The sequence below is a fragment of the Salmo salar genome, chromosome 02, assembly GCF_965601325.2.
Source record: "Salmo salar chromosome 02, fSalSal1, whole genome shotgun sequence".
Taxonomy (NCBI): Eukaryota; Metazoa; Chordata; class Actinopteri; order Salmoniformes; family Salmonidae; genus Salmo; species Salmo salar.
This window is the reverse complement of record NC_138292.1, coordinates 82,222,346-82,239,522: the sequence shown is the minus strand read 5'-3', so window position 1 is coordinate 82,239,522 and position 17,177 is coordinate 82,222,346. Positions and strand designations below refer to the sequence as shown.

Below are 17,177 nucleotides of genomic sequence, written 5' to 3'. Positions count from 1 at the left end.
ACCAGAACGGCCCGGGTCTCAGCTATATTGGGTCCACCCGGACCTTGAAGACCTCTAATTGACATCCAAAGTTAACGATATGAGTGTGTTGTTATGTCATGATTTACTTGTAAACTGTAAAATGTTGCCAACTATCCTTCAACTGAATTATAAATACAAACAGTTCCAACTGTCTGTGGCTCCTCTTCTTCATTAAAAGTGTATTATGTTGGAAGATTGTCTTTATCGATGACAAGTCAATTTATTATCACCATGTTACTATACTAAGGATAACAGATGCTATACACTGACTGCACTGTTGTAAATAATATAACATCACACTGCAGATAGAAATCTAATGTAATGATAGCTGTCTTGTTTTGGTTTTGGTTGTTTTGGGGCGACAAGTAGCCGAAAGGTTGCTGGTTCGAATCCCTGAGCTGAAAAGGTACAAATCTGTCGTTCTGCCCCTGAACAAGGCAGTTAACCCACTGGTCCCCGGTATGCCGTCATTGTAAATAAGAAGTTGTTCTTAATTGACTTTCCTAGTTAAATAAAGGTCAAAACAAATATATATATTTGCATTTGTTTGGCCTGACTTCTGTCTGTCAAAGAGGCTAGCAAAACATGCACAAACACTACGCTGGTTCGACGCTCACGAACAGTTCCTGCCGCATCTCATAATCCAGACCAAACGCACTCGGAAAGTGGATACGTTTCACCCGCTTGCTCAACTAGACCTCACCATTTCCAATTCTTTTCAGCCAAACAATTAGCTACAGGAAATCAGTTCCAGGTAACCTGTTGCTAATTTCTAACATTTTTAAAATGATGCTTGTAGCACGGTCTGTAAACCAACATATTCCATGATGAAACGGCAGTGGTTGCCGCGGCCTGGCTTTGTTGTTATCTCAGCTAGTTAGCCGTTAGCCAGTTAGCTCCCAACACATCTCCCGTCCAACCCGTGAGTGTAGTTAGCTAGCTAACTTTATTTCAGGGTCACGATTGAAGTGTGACTTTTATTTCATAGTTAGCCAGCTGTCGTGTCGTCGTGAGTAAAATGACTGTATCGAGGAATTAGCTAACCGGCTGCTCATTGTTTAGCCACAGATAGGTTAGTTATAAAACATATTTGGTTTAACTATCTCGGTAACGTTAGTTAGCTAGCAAAATTTGCAGGACTAACCGTTGCTAAACTTCCGGGCTACTGGTTTATGCAAACAGGTAATCCCTTGAACAAACCTATAGTGTCATTGCGCAAAATGGTACACAGCATCATCTGGCTATGTGTGTAACGAAAGATCAACCTTCAGCTACCATTTCTGCCAAGCCGTCCACGTATGCACTTATGCATGCGTTCGATAAATTCGACGCAGTGATGGAAAAAAATACCCAATTGTCACACTTGGAGTAAAAGTAAAGATATCTTAATAGAAAATGACTCAAGTAAAAGTCACCCAGTAAAATACTACTTGAGTAAACGTCTAAAAGTATTTGGTTTAAAATATACTTAAGTATCAAAAGTAAATGTAATGCTAAAATGTACAAATTCCTTATATTAAGCAAACCAGACGGCACGAATGTATTTTTATTTTTATTTTTGCGGATAGTCAGGGACACACCCCAACACTCAGACATAATTTAAAAACGAAGCATTTGTGTTTAGTGAATCCACCAGATTAGGTAGGAGGGATGACCAGGGATGTTCTCTTGATAAGTGTGTGAATTGGACCATTTTCCTGTCCTGCTAAGCATTTAAAATGTAATCAGTACTTTTGGGTGTCAGGGAAACTGTATGGAGTATATAGTACATACTTTTCTTTAGAAATTTAGTTTAGTAAAAGTTGTCGAAAATATAAATATTGTAACGACCCTGGGTTTATAAGCGCGGATATCGACTCTGCCGCTTGAGAAGGCTTTTGCGGCACAATTAAGAAAGAATGTTTCCATCAAAATAATGCATCTGTGAAGCAGGGAAAAGTAAGTATTTCGGGGTTACGGATCTTCTTCTATGGTATAATGGCGTTCTCAACAATTGGATGTGCATTCCACCACCTACTGTGGGGTGGATAATAAGGATCCTAAAAAGGAAATAATGTGGGTAATATTTATTTATTTTTTCATACAAACTATCAAAAAAGAAATTAACTAAACAAAATCAACCTGCTTTTCTGTAAAAAAAAATTAATAATAATAATTCTAATCAGGTCCCTAAACAGGCTCAGAAGACTTCTGTGAGGACGGGACATTTCCTAGCGACAATAGTCCTTGCAGTGCTTCTGCCGTGAAGTCTCGGAGACCCGAAAACATATCTGCTGCAGATATAATGATATCCAGCTTCTTGGACTTGTAAGACACTTGTGCTGTACAATTAATCACTGTGGCTATAAATGCCACAAAATCCACTTTCTTTACAATGAGTGTATCCAGATAACTTGATTGTCTTAAAACACTAGCAGTTGGTTGCAATGCCTCCCCCGCCATATCTTCAACACTGTTTCCTCTTCCCCCTTCAACTCTCTTCACTGCCTCCACATAGGAGATCCCTAACACAGTTGCAATATTTTCCATTCACAGATTCTTCAATACCATACTTCTCCCATCTGCAAACATTTGACACATGACCATATCCTTTACAATTCCCACCACTGTTAACGGTTTGGACCCAAACTCTCTCACTGGCATACCTGACAAAACCAAAGCTTACATGTTCAGGTCTCCTCAAACAATAATATCGACAGGCTTTTCTCCTTCCTTCCATTCACCATACGGGTCAGGTGACGTGCACTGACCACTCCTGGGACTCGTCATCTATATCCAATGAGACTCCAGCTATAACTCCTTTGGCAGGCGCCTTACTCCGAAGATCAATACAGGTTACTTCTGACAGATCTAGTGCAAACTTGTTCATCGACACAATTAACCAAAACAAGGCCGATTCTAGTCACCTTGATTGAATCCACCTTTCCCACTGCTTTCTTTACAGTCCTTGATATTACAAATGGATTCCCAAATGAACCTCCTTGTCCAAAAAATGCAGTCCAATAAGAAGTGCGTTATTGGACCGGTCCTTGTCTTCTACTACAACTTTTGTGCGTTTTGTTCCATTCTTTGATTTCACTAGTTTCCATTCGTTGTCACACACTTCACTTGTCACACTTTCAGATTCAAGCACAGTCGCCATTTCCGTCAACTCGCTTCTTGGACCTCCGTCGCAGATCTTTTTGGAATCCTTCAGAATAAGAGTCCCGTCATGTACAATGCATTCAGAAAGTATTCAGACCCCTTGACTTTTTCAACAACAAAAAAATTACGTTACTACCTTATTATAATATTGATTTAAATATTTTTTTTACTCGTCAATTTACACAAAATACCCTATAAAGACAAAGCAAAAACAGGTTTTTAGATTTTTTTGGCAAATTTATAAAAATAAGAAAACTGAAATATCACAATTTATAGACCCTTTCCTATGAGACTCGAAATTGAACTCAGGTGCATCCTGTTTCCATTGATCATCCTTGAGATGTTTCTACAACTTGATATATTGGACATGATTTGGAAAGACACACACCTATCTATATACAGTGCATTCAGAAAGTATTCAGACCCCTTCACTTTTTAAACATTTTGTTACGTTACAACCTTATTCTAAAATGGATTCAATTGTTTTTTTCCCTCATCAATCTACACACAACACCCAATAATGACAAAGCAAAAATAGTTTTTTAGAAATGTTTGCTAATTTATTACAAATAAAAAACTGAAATATCACATTTACATACAATACCAGTCAAAAGTTTTGACACACCTACTCATTCAAGGGTTTTTCTTTATTTTGACTATTTTCTACATTGTAGAATAATAGGGAAGACATAAAAACGATGAAATAACACATATGGAATCATGTAGTAACCAAAAAAGTGTTAAATGAATGCTTTTCCAACAGTCTTCAAGGAGTTCCCAAATATATATTTTACATTTTAGGTTCTTCAAAGTAGCCACCCTTTGCCTTGTTGACAGTTTTGTACTCTCTTGGCATTCTCTCAAACAGCTGAGCACTTGTTTGCTGCTTTTCCTTCACTCTGCGGTCCAACTCATCCCAAACCATCTTAATTTGGTTGAGGTTGGGTGATTGTGGAGACCAGGTCATCTGATGCAGTACTCCATCACTCTCCTTTTTGGTCAAATAGCCCTTACACAGTCTGGGGGTGTGTTTTGGGTCATTGTCCTGTTGAAAAGCAAGTGATAGTCCCGCTAAGCGAAATCCAGATGGGATGGGATGGCGTATCGCTGCAGAATGCTGTGGTAGCCATGCTGGTTAAGTGTGCCTTGAATTCTAAATAAATCACTGACAATGTCACCAGCAAAGCACCATCACACCACCTCCTCCATGCTTCAAGGTAGGAACCACACATGCGGAGATAATCCGTTCACCACCTCTCTAATTCACCTACTCTGCCTCTCATAAAGACACAGCGGTTGGAACCAGAAATCTCTCATTTGGACTCATCAGACCAAAGGAGAGATTTTTACCGGTGTAATGTCGATTGCTCGTATTTCTTGGCCCAAGCAAGTCTCTTCTTCTTATTGGTGTACTTTAGTAGTGGTTTCTTTGCAGCAATTTGACCATGAAGGCCTGATTCACGCAGTCTCCTCTGAACAGTTGATGTTGAGATGTGTCTGTAACTTGAACTCTGTGAAGCATTTATCTGGGCTGCAATTGCTGAGGCTGGTAACTCTCAAACTTATCCTCTGTAGCAGAGGTAACTCTGGATCTTCCTTTCCTGTGGCGGTCCTCATGAGAGCCAGTTTCATCATAGCGCTTGATGGTTTTTGCGACTGCACTTGAAGAAACTTTCAAAGTTCTTGAAATTTTCCGTATTGACTGACCTTCATGTCTTAAAGTAATAATGGACTGTCGTTTCTCTTTGCTTATTTGAGCTGTTCTTGGCATTAAAAAAAACTTGGTCTTATACCAAATAGGGCTATCTTCTGTATACCACCCCTACCTTGTCACAACACCAGTGATTGGCTCAAACGCATCAAGAAGGAAAGAAATTCCACAAATTAACTTTTAACAAGGCACACATGTTAATTGAAATGCTTTCCAGCTTTCCAGGTGACTACCTCATGAAGCTGATTGAGAGAATGCCAAGAGTATGCAAAGCTGTAATCAAGGCAAAGGGTGGCTACTTTGAAGAATCTGAAATATAAAATAGATTTTGAATTGTTGAACACTTTTTTTCTCATTACTACATGATTCGATATGTGTTATTTCATTTCATACAATATAGAAAATAATAAAATAAAGAAAAGCCCTGGAATGAGTAGCTGTGGCCAAACTTTTGACTGGCACTGTAAGTATTGAGACCCTTTATTCAGTACTTTGCTGAAACACCTTTGGCAGTGATTACAGCCTTGAGTCTTCTTGGGTATGAGGCTACAAGCTTGGCACACTTCTATTTCGGGAGTTTCTCCCATTCTTCTCTGCAGATCCTGTCAAGTTCTATCAGGTTGGATGGGGAGTGTGACTGCACTGCTATTTTCAGGTCTCTCCAGAGATGTTCAATCGGGTTCAAGTCCAGGCTCAGGCTGGGTCCACTCAAGGACATTCAGAGACTTGTCCCGAAGCCACTCCTGTGTTGTCTTGGCTGTGTGCTTCGCCCCAGTCTTATGTCTTGAGCGCTCTGGAGCAGGTTTTCATCAAGGATCTCTGTACTTTGCTCCGTTCATCTATCCCTCGATCCTGACTAGTCTCCCAGTCCCTGCCACTGAAAAACATCCCCATAGTATGATGCTGCCACCTCCATGCTTTACCGTAGGGATGGTGCCTGGTCTCCTCCAGATGTGACGCTTGGCATTCAGGTCAAAGAGTTCAATCTTGGTTTCATCAGACCAGAGAATCTTGTTTGGTCTGAGAGTCCTTTTTGCAAACTCCAAGTGGGCTGTCATGTACATTTTACTGAGGAGTGGCTTCCGTCTGGACACTCTACCATAAAGGCTTGATTGATGGAGTGCTGCAGAGATGGTTGTCCTTCTGGAAGGTTCTCCCATCTCCACAGAGGAACTCTAGAGCTCTGTCAGAGTGACCATCGGATTACTGGTCACCTCCCAGACAAAGGCCCTTCTTCCCAGATTGTTCAAATTGGTCGAGCGGCCAGCTCTAGGAAGAGTCTTGGTGGTTCCAAACTTCTTCTTGGGAACCTTCAATGCTGCAGAAATGTTTTGGTACCCTTCTATAGTTCTGTGCCTCGACACAATCCTGTCTCGGAACCCTACGGACAATTCCTTCGACCTCATGGCTTGTTTATTGCTCTGTCATGCACTGTCAACTGTGGGACCTCATATATAGAGAGGTGTGTGCCTTTCCAAATCATGTCCAGTCAAGTTGTAGAAACATTACAAGGACGATCAATGGAAACAAGATGCACCTGAGCTCAATTTTGAGTCTCATAGCAAAGGGTCTTATGTAAATATTTTTTTTTTTTTCATTTGCAAAATAAATTTGACCTGTTTTCACTTTGTAATTATGGGGTGTTATGTGGGGTATTGTGTGTAGATTGATGAGGGAAAAAAATGTATATAATCCATTTTAGAATGTGTAACGTTCTAGGGGTCTGAATATTTTCTGAATGCACTGTATACCAAACATTATGGAATCCTTCAGAATAAGTGACCCGTCGTGTATACCAAACATTATGGAATCCTTCAGAATAAGAGTCCCGTCGTGTATACCAAACATTATGGATATACTGAGAGGATACATGTCTCTCCGCCCTAATTATGGGAGTGGTTGTCCACAAAGTGGCACAGTGGGCTGTCTAGCTCCTGCCTATCCTTTCTTTGGATTGGTCGATACATCTCATTATTGTAATCCTTTTTTAAATATTTGATGAGGGTTGTTGTCGTCAACCGCCTGTATTCAATGGAGAGAGATGCTATGTCACTTTAATAATATTTACATATCTTGCATTACTCATCTCATATGTATATACTGTATTTTATACCATCTATTGCATCTTACCTATGCCGCTCTGTCATCGCTCATCTGTATATTTATATGTATATATTCCATCTCTTTATTTAGATTTGTGTGTATTAGGTAGTTGTTGTGGAATTGTTAGATTACTTGTTAGATATTGCTGCATTGTCGGGAACTAGAAACACAAGCATTTTGCTATGCTCGCAATAACATCTGCTAACCATGTGTATGTGACCAATAACATTTGATTTGATTTATGCTACTACAATATAGTGTCCTACTTATTATCAGTACACTCGTAACGACTTAAACATTACGAAAACTCTATTCTATCAAATAAACCTTGTGTAGCAAATAAGCCATTGCTTTTTTTGTTGACCAAATTCGACTCACTCTCATTGACCTCCATACAAAACCTCCTAGCTTGGTGGGCAAAACAACGAGAAAACGCCACCTGCTGGAGATTTGCAGCCAAGTTAGGCCTCTCTTCCTCTCTGTGTATACTTTGTAAATTAATAATTAGTGCGAAAATGTGCAGAATTATATATATATTTTATACTTGTTATCATTATTCAAAAGGCACTCGCACATCTGAGCCATCTTTTTTTGCTGGTGCCTGGTAACAGTTGAATAAAATGAGAAAAAAGGAGAAACCCGCACACTGCTCTTGATAGTATCACTGCTCTTTAATAACCTTTACGTACGGGCCTCGAGGCCTTCATCGGAGTTTACGTACGGGCCTCGAGGCCTTCGTCAGAGCTTTTGTGAGTTTAAAAAATATATATGCGCCCTCATGTAAACATAGCCCCACCCACATCCATTCCACGCATCAAATGGGGTTGGAGTCGAGGGAAAACAAATAAGTGCTACCAAGTATAACAATACACAAAACGTATTAAACACGTCTGTGAAACCACAATGAGGACATTTGACCTACCAAGCAAGTTTAAAAAAAATCATCGGGTACAGCGCAAGGAAAAACGTCAGAGTAATCTGAAATAGGGGCGTAATTCATGTTCACTGTTACAACATAACATACGTAGACGTTTCATCATTAAGACCTTTAGGAAATAATGTCTGGAGGGTGAAAATCCCAAAACACTCTCTGTCACTCAGAGTATTATTAATATCACCTCCCTTGTCTGATATCTAGACTTTCTCTATGCCACAAAATCTAAAGTTAGAAATGTCATGTGTTAGGTCATTAAAATGTACTGCGACTGGATAATCCCTGTCGTTTCTCCTGATTTGAACTTTTATGTTCACTGATTCTCTGTTTTGAGAGAACGAGAGGTTTTACCTACATCACACAGTCTACATGGACATTTAATCATGTACATAACATGGGTGGTGGAGCACGTAATAATGTCATTTATTTAGAACCGTTTTCCTGTATGTGGGTGGCAGAAATATTCACACTTCATCATATTGTTGCACTGTGCTCAACCTATGCATTTATAGCTCCCATGTGGAAGAGCCTGGCTGATTTTTATTTTGTGGCTGGCAGTTGGCATGGACCAATTTATCTCGTAAATTGCAACCTCTCCTCGATACAATACGTGGTGAATTCTTAAATTCAGCTGGCAAAGCTGGGTCCATTGATAAAACATGCCAGTGTTTCTTGACAGCATCTCTCACTTTTTACAAGTTCAAAGTGTATGTGGTGGTGAACATTACAGAGGGTTCTTTAGCTTTAGTGGGTCTTTTTTGTAGCAGTTCATCTCGTGTTTTCTCCAATGCCATATTAAGAGTTTCATCCACACATTTGTGGAGAGTAGCCTCTTCTTAGAAACCTATTGCCCATCTCCGCTCCTTTTTCTAGATAGTCCTCTGTGGAGTGGCATATACGGCGCAGTCTGAAAAACGGGCTTCTTAGAAGTCCTCTTTTTAATGTCTCAGGGTGGAAGCTGTCCCCCTGTAATAGAGTATTTCTCTCCGTTTCTTAGTTGCAAACAGAGTTCCATTTGATTTCTCAATCCACATATCGAGGTAATAAACACGTTTAGTGTCCCATTCAATAGTGAATTTGAGATTGGGGTCAATGTCATTGAGTAGTGCCATAAAATCTGACAGCTCTTCTCCCCCCCATATGCAAAGAAATTCGTCAATATATCGATATCACTTCAGGACTTTATTCAAAAATTGATTTTTGATTTTCATTGTTCACAAAACGTTCTTCAAAATGACCCACATAAAGGTTAGCATAGCTCTGAGTGAATGTGGAGCCCATCGATGTTCCATTCCTTTGGAGGTATCATCAAACCTGAAATAGTTATTTGTCAAAACATATTCAGGCAGCTCTAGAATAAAGTTTGTTGGTGTGTATTCGTTAGTATCTCTGTCTCTCAAATAGTGAGCTAGGGCTGCCAGCCCCCCCCCCTGTATGGGGAATGCTAGTATGTAGACTCTCTAAAGTATTTCTATAAGATATTATTTGTTTATTATTTCAAGCCTAAATGGTCAACAATGTTGTTTGTGTGTGTTCTCTTATCTTCTGTACGTTGTGCTGCAGTAAAAGGTCCATTCTACACAGGAACACTTTTAGTTTCCAAGTCCACAGAGTTTACACCCAGAGGAGCATCGCTGCTCATTTTGCGGCCCTTAGAGTGGCCAATCAGTTTAAATCCACTTGTTTGTCGTATTGGACATAAATATTGCACTGTACATAATCGATTGTGTGTCTATAAAACCAGGGTCCAATCTACTCACTATAGTCTAGAGCAGGGGTGGGCAAACTATTTGGCTCAAGGGCCACATCGGGATTTTGAAATTCAACGGATGGTCACATTTTTTGGGGGTCCAATTGTTTGTTAAAATCAATTTGCGGGGAACTCCCGAGTGGCGCAGCAGTCTAAGGCCCTGCATCGCAGTGCTTGAGGTGTCACTACACACACGGGTTCGATCCCAGGCTATGTCACAGCTGGTCATGACTGGAAGACCCATGAGGCGGCGCACAATTGGCCCAGAGTCGTCCAGGTTAGGAGAGGGTTTGGAAGGCCGAGATTTCCTTGTCCCATCGCGCTCTAGCGACTCCTGTGACGGGCTGGGCGTATGCACGCTGCCACGGTAGCCAGGTGTACGGTGTTTCCTCTGACACATTGGTGCGGCTGACTTCCGGGTCAAGCGGGCATGGTGTCAAGAAGCAGTGCGGCTTGGCTGGGTTGTGTTTCGGAGGACGCACGGCTCTCGACCTTCGCCTCTCCCGAGTCCATACGGGATTTGCAGCAATGGAACAGGACTGTAACTACCAATTGAGATACCACAAAATTGGAGAGAAAAAGGAAACACTTTTTTTGTTTTAGGAAGTTGTGTGGTTTAACTTTGCATATTGGTTTTTCATACATTTGTGTCTCAGCATCACTCTGTTACCTTGGAATTGTCCCTAATTCTAACACAAGAAAGTGCTTGTGTTGCCTGTTTGAATAGGTTACTGAAGATGGGGTGGTTATTAGTGATAAGAATATCAAATGAATATGCTTGTACTCAACAGCCAGTGTTTTTCTTCACTTATAGCCTAATCTGACTGGCTGTTGCCCTCAAGCCTATATTTATTTTATGGAAAAAGGGTTCCTGCTGGACGGGATGTGTGGTTAGCTAGCTTAGATACATTTTTGTTGTCTTTTCTGGAGCGATGTCACAATCTAGGTTTGTGAAAATCACCCTGAACTCTTTCGGTATCCTCTTTTAGATCCACCTCCAGCCTACCATGTCTGAACCGGGTTTTGGTTGTGGCGTTCCAGCCCAGAGAAGCTCACAGCGGGGTCCAGAGATGCTGTCAGTGATGCTGGGGGACTGCAGTCAAACAGTGGAATTCAATGTGATTGTCAAAGAGGAGGGCGAGGAGAGAGAAATCAATGAGCGGGAGGAGGAAGAGAGAGAGGAGGACAGGGACTCTGACTCAGGTAAATTCAGGCTAACAACCTCTTTGGTTCAGAGGTAAACAACCCAAAATAACTATTGATTTTCTGGTTCGTTAAGAAATGGTAACTTACATATGTTTTTGGGTGTTGAATAAAATGTTAATTCAGAATATTTAGGCAAGTTAGCTGGCTAACTCATTGATTATGCTTTGTAGTATAACCCTCTGGCTTCTGTATGCGTAAGAGGGAAGGCAAGTGCCAAAACAAAAATGGCTACCTAACACCCTCTTTGGTTCAGAGAGGTAAACAACCCAAAATAACCATTGATTTTTCTGGTTCATTAAGAAATGTTAACTTAGATAGGTTTTTTGTTTTTGAGTCAATTAGACCATGCCAATTTCAAGCTCATCTTTAAAAAAATACATCTGAATATTTAGGCAAGTTAGCTGGTTAACTCATTGATTCTGCTTTTTGTATTATACCCCTCAGGCTTCCGTATGTGTAAGAGGGAAGGCGAGTGCCAAAACAAAAATGGCTACAGACCAATGTGCAATGAATGCATTGTAATTTGACAATTGTATTATATATGTGTGATGCAACAAGCCCCTTGCAAAGTATTTATTTCAATGCTCTGTTAATCCTAATGACTGTTGAATCCTGCATTGTTAAGCTTTCTTACCCTATCTCTGTTCATATTCTTACAGGAGAGAGCCCCTACCCAGACCCAGACAATGAGCCCAGTTCCACAGCATCAAGACTACCTGGGCGTGGGAGTTACCCATGCCCTCAATGTGAGAAGAGTTTCAGTTCCTCAACTAACCTAAAGAATCATCAAAGAGTACACACTGGAGAGAAACCTTTCGACTGCTCAACATGTGGGAAGAGTTTCAGTGAGAAAGTAAACCTTAAGAGACATGAGAGAGTACATAGTGGAGAGAAGCCTTACCACTGCACCACATGTGGGAAGAGCTTCAATCATTCAGGAAGCCTTAAGCAACATCAGCGAATACATACAGGGGAGAAACCTTACCACTGCTCTCTTTGTGGGAAGAGTTTCAGTCGGGCAGGAGACCTGAAGACTCATCAGAGATCCCACAGTGAAGAGAAGCCTTACCACTGCTCTCTTTGTGGGAAGAGTTTCAATCAGCCAGGAAACCTAAAAAGTCATCAGCGAATACACATTGGAGAGAAGCCTGCCTGTGCTTTAAATTTGATTGTCAAAGAGGAGGAGGATGAGAAGGAAATCGATGAGAAGGAAAAGAGAGGAGTTGAGGAAGAGGAGGAAAATATTGGTGTAATTGACCTATGTACATCAAGACTTCCTGGTCGTGGGAGTTACCCCTGTCCTCAATGTGGAAAGAGTTTCAGTTCTTCAGGTAATCTAAAGAATCACCAACGAGTACACACTGGAGAGAAACCTTTCCACTGTGCCACATGTGGGAAGAGTTTCAGTGAAAAAGTCAACCTCACGAGACACGAGAGGGTACATAGTGGAGAGAAGCCTTACCACTGCACTCAATGTGGGAAGCGCTTCAATCATTCTGGAAGCCTTAAGGAACATCAAAGAGTACATACAGGAGAGAAGCCTTACCACTGCTCTCTTTGTTGGAAGAGTTTCAGTCAGCCAGGAAACCTTAAGAAACACCAGAGAATACATACAGGGGAGAAGCCTTACCACTGCTCTCTGTGCGGAAAGAATTTTCGTTTTGCAGGAGACCTAAAGAATCATCAGAGATCACACAGTGGAGAGAAGCCTTACCAATGCTCTCTGTGTGGGAAGGGATTCACTCAGCTAAGAATTCTTAAAAGTCATCAGAGGATACATATTTTAGAGACGCCTGCCTGTGCATTCAATGTATTTGTCCAGGAGGAGGAGAGTGAGAGGGAAATCAATGTGGAGGAAAAGAGAGATGTTGAGGAAGAGGACAATAGTGGTGTAGTTGACTCAGATATATCAAGACTTGTTGGTCGTGGTCGTTACCCCTGCCCTCAATGTGAGAAAAGTTTCCGTTCCTCAAGTAATCTAAAAAATCATCAAAGAGTACACACTGGAGAGAAACCTTTCCACTGCTCCCAATGTGGGCGGGGTTTCAGTGAGAAAGTAAACCTTAAGAGACATGAAAGAGTACATAGTGGAGAGAAGCCTTACCACTGCACCATATGTGGGAAGAGTTTCAATCATTCAGGAAGCCTTAAAGAACATCAGAGAATTCATACAGGCGAGAAACCTTACCACTGCTCACTGTGCGGAAATAATTTCCGTTTTGCAGGAGACCTAAAGAATCATCAGAGATCACACAGTGGAGAGAAGCCTTACCACTGCACTCAGTGTGGAGAGAGATTCACTCAGCTAAGAAGTCTAAAAAGGCATGAGAGAATATCCATTGGGGCGAAGCCTGCCTGTGCTTTCAATGTGATTGTCCAAGAGGAGGAGGATGAGGGAGGAGAAAGAGAAGTTGAGAGAGAGGAGAGTAACGTGAAATAAAGGTGAAGTGAGGATACATAAGCGTCTCTGTAGGTATGGAAATTCACACCTATCCTTGCAATGGCATCTTCTGTGACAACATGGTCATGGGCAGCACCATTTAGGGCTATCTTCATTTTCTTTTACTTCTATGAGTGTATTGGAAGTTCACAAAGGAACTCAACTTGAATACCATCACCACCACCACCTAATGTGCTGGAGAGTGTATTAATCTGACCTTTGTTTTGACAGAGAGTCAATGCTGAGACCAACGTCTCTTTTACAGATGAACCCTGTATTGCACCACAATACACATTAAACTACCAATTCATATACACATTAATATACAATAAACACATTACACTACACATTCATATGCACAATAAACACTTTAAACTACACATTCGTATGCCCGTTAAAATACATGTAATTATACACAACAATACACGAAAACCAAAACACAATCATAAAAAAACAAACACATTCAGAAACAATATCCCCTAACAACCATCTGAAATGCCCTAAAGGCACTAATTCCTCTATTGTAGATCATTCCACACACAAGGCGCAAGGAAACCAAAGGCTGATCTACTTAAATCTCTAAACACCAAAGGAGTCTCTAAAGTTAATAAATTGGACCCTTTTTTTCCAATTCTCGCCTAAAATGACATACCCAAATCTCGCTGCCTGTAGCTCAGGACCTAAAGCAAGGATATGCATATTCTTGATACTCCCAGGAATGTCATACATGATGGATCATTAGCTTATACACAAACCTTCACACATCTAGATGGCCGGGCAGGGTGGGTGTGGAGCCAGAGACCGCAGGGGTTCAAACTGTAGAACCCAGTTCCTATATTTAAATATAACAATAACAATTTAATTTATCAAATAAAACTATGCTACATTTTATCTCTGGCCGTGGTAAGTTATTTGTTGTTATGCATTCTCCTCAAACAATAGCATGGTATTTTTTCACTGTAATAGCTACTGTAAATTGAACAGTGCAATAAGATTAACAAGAATTTAAGCTTTCTGCTCATATAAGACATGTCTATGTCCTGGAATTAGCGCACGTTAGCTCAACCGTCCCGGTATAGGGACACCAATCCCGTAGAGGTTTTTAACCTCTATGGGCTAGGCGGGACGAATTCGTCCCACCTACGTAACAGCCACTTGAAGCCTGTGGCGCGATTTTCAAAACCTTAAAAATCCTATTACTTCAATTTCTCAAACATATGACTATTTTACAGCTATTTAAAGACAAGACTCTCGTTAATCTAACCACACTGTCCGATTTCAAAAAGGCTTTACAACGAAAGCAAAACATTAGATTATGTCAGCAGAGTACCAAGCCAGAAATAATCAGACACCCATTTTTCAAGCTAGCATATAATGTCACCAAAACCCAGAAGACAGCTAAATGCAGCACTCACCTTTGATGATCTTCATCAGATGACAACCCTAGGACATTATGTTATACAATACATGCATGTTTTGTTCAATCAAGTTCATATTTATATCAAAAACCAGCTTTTTACATTAGCATGTGACGTTCAGAACTAGCATAGATCTAAATAATTATGAATAGATCCACCATTGAGCACAAAAACAACACTTGTTACAGAATATTTTACATAAAAATAACAATTTCATCTTCAAATAATATTTTTGCAGGAATCTCCTTGCGAATGATTTTGCCGAAGATTGTATCTCCGCCGGCCTGGGCAACCTGAGCTTTTGCTATCTCAGACTTAAATTAAAACAGGTCAAAGTACAAATGAAGTACAAGTAAATTAATAAAAGCAAACAGAGCAATAGAAATGTGATAGCAAACTTCCGGGGAATTCGCTAACATTTTACTAAATTACTCACGATAAACGTTCACAAAAAGCATAACAATTATTTTAAGAATTATAGATACAGACCTCCTCTATGCACTCGATATGTCCGATTTTAAAATAGCTTTTTGGTGAAAGCACATTTTGCAATATTCTAAGTACATAGCCCAGGCATCACGGGCTAGCTATTTAGACACCCGGCAAGTTTAGCACTCACCATAATCATATTTACTATTATAAAAGTTTGATTACCTTTTGTTGTCTTCGTCAGAATGCACTCCCAGGACTGCTACTTCAATAACAAATGTTGGTTTGGTACAAAATAATCCATCGTTATATCCGAATAGCGGCGTTTTGTTTGTGCGTTCCAGACACTATCCGAAATGGTAAAGAAGGGTCGTGCGCATGGCGCAATTCGTGACAAAAAAATTCTAAATATTCCATTACCATACTTCGAAGCATGTCAACCGCTGTTTAAAATCAATTTTTACGCCATTTTTCTCGTAGAAAAGCGATAATATTCCGACAGGGAATCTCCTTTTCGGCAAACAGAGGAAAAAATCACAAAGGCGGGGGCGGTCGGGTCACGCGCCTAAGCCCAGAGTCCCTTGATCGGCCACTTGAGAAAGGCGATAATGTGTTTCAGCCTGGGGCTGGGATGACGACATTCTGTTTTTTCCCGGGCTCTGAGCGCCTATGGACGACGTAGGAAGTGTCACGTTAGAGCAGAGATCCTTAGTAAAAGATAGAGATGGAAAAGAAGTTCAAGAAATGGTCAGACAGGCCACTTCCTGTAAAGGAATCTCTCAGGTTTTGACCTGCCATTTGAGTTCTGTTATACTCACAGACACCATTCAAACAGTTTTAGAAACTTTAGGGTGTTTTCTATCCATATGTAATAAGTATATGCATATTCTAGTTACTGGGTAGGAGTGGTAACCAGATTAAATCGGGTATGTTTTTTATCCAGCCGTGTCAATACTGCCCCCTAGCCCTAACAGGTTTAACCAACCCTGTGAATGGGTTTGAGGCAGCTGCTCTTTTATAAATAGTATCACCATAATTGAGAACAGGTAGAAAGGTTGACAGCTGAATCTGCTTCCTTCTGACTGGAGAGAGACAAGATCTGTTTCTGTAATAAAAAAAAACTACATTTCATACATTTCATTGTAAACATAAACATCGGACGGTGAGAACAGAGGATTTTTACCACCAGCCAATGTGATGACATCACAGAAGCTCTCGCCATTCAAACTTCCTGCCAGTTCATTGTGAACGCTTTAACCTATTTTATATCCAACAAGGTTCTTCTTTCCTGATTTTATATACATTTTTTTATTGCTAAAAGTAAGTGACCAAACTACAGGGTTTTTAGGGAAGGGTATAACATGTCTAAAGTGCTGAAAGTTTCCAAAAGCACAGTGGTCTCATCATTGGGTTATGGAAAAAAATATAGAACTACCCAGAATTGGCCTAGAGCTGGCCATCTGACCAAACTGAGCAACCGGGTAAGAAGGACCTTGTTCAAGGAGGTGACCAAGAACCCAATGACCACTGACAGAATTACAGTGTTCCTAGGCTGAGATGGGAGAACCTGCCAGAAGGACAACCGTCTCTAGAGCACTTTACCAATCTGGGCTTTATGGGAGAATGGCCAGACGGAAGCCACTCCTAAGAAAAAGGCACATGACAGCAGGCCTGAAGTTTGCAAAAAGGCAAGTAAAAGACTGAGAGCATAAGGCAAAATAATCTGTGGTCTGATGACACAAACATTTAACTATTTGGCCTGAATGCAAAGCTCTATGTCTGGAGAGAAAAAAACAGGAACAGTTCAATCACCTGTCGAACACTATCCCTACCATGAAGTATGGTGGTGGCAGCGTAATGCTTTTCAGTGGCAGGTACTGGGAGACTGATAAGGATATAGGGAACAATGAATGAAACCAAATTAGGGCTGACCCCATTTTTAGTCTACTGGTTGATTGTTTCGTCGATAGGTTGTTGGTCGACTGAGATTTCTTTAGGTGTGCAGTCACAAATATATATAT

General features: G+C 40.7%; 1 protein-coding gene across 1 annotated transcript; it reads left to right on the top strand.

Annotated features, from left to right (window-relative positions):
* The first annotated feature begins 663 nt into the window (after positions 1-663).
* LOC145850152 (uncharacterized) lies at positions 664-15,733 on the top strand. The gene is made up of 3 exons (XM_082967603.1): positions 664-775; positions 10,653-10,866; positions 11,529-15,733. The coding sequence occupies exons 2-3, from the start codon at positions 10,671-10,673 to the stop codon at positions 13,307-13,309; spliced, it is 1,977 nt and encodes a 658-aa protein (XP_082823729.1). The 5' UTR covers positions 664-775; positions 10,653-10,670; the 3' UTR covers positions 13,310-15,733.
* Positions 15,734-17,177: the final 1,444 nt, after the last annotated feature.

Coding starts and splice junctions, on each gene's coding strand:
- LOC145850152 (XM_082967603.1), top strand. CDS start 10,671: ATGTCTGAACCGGGTTTTGGTTGTGGCGTTCCAGCCCAGAGAAGCTCA. Junction 10,867..11,528: donor GGACAGGGACTCTGACTCAG/GTAAATTCAGGC, acceptor ATATTCTTACAG/GAGAGAGCCCCTACCCAGAC.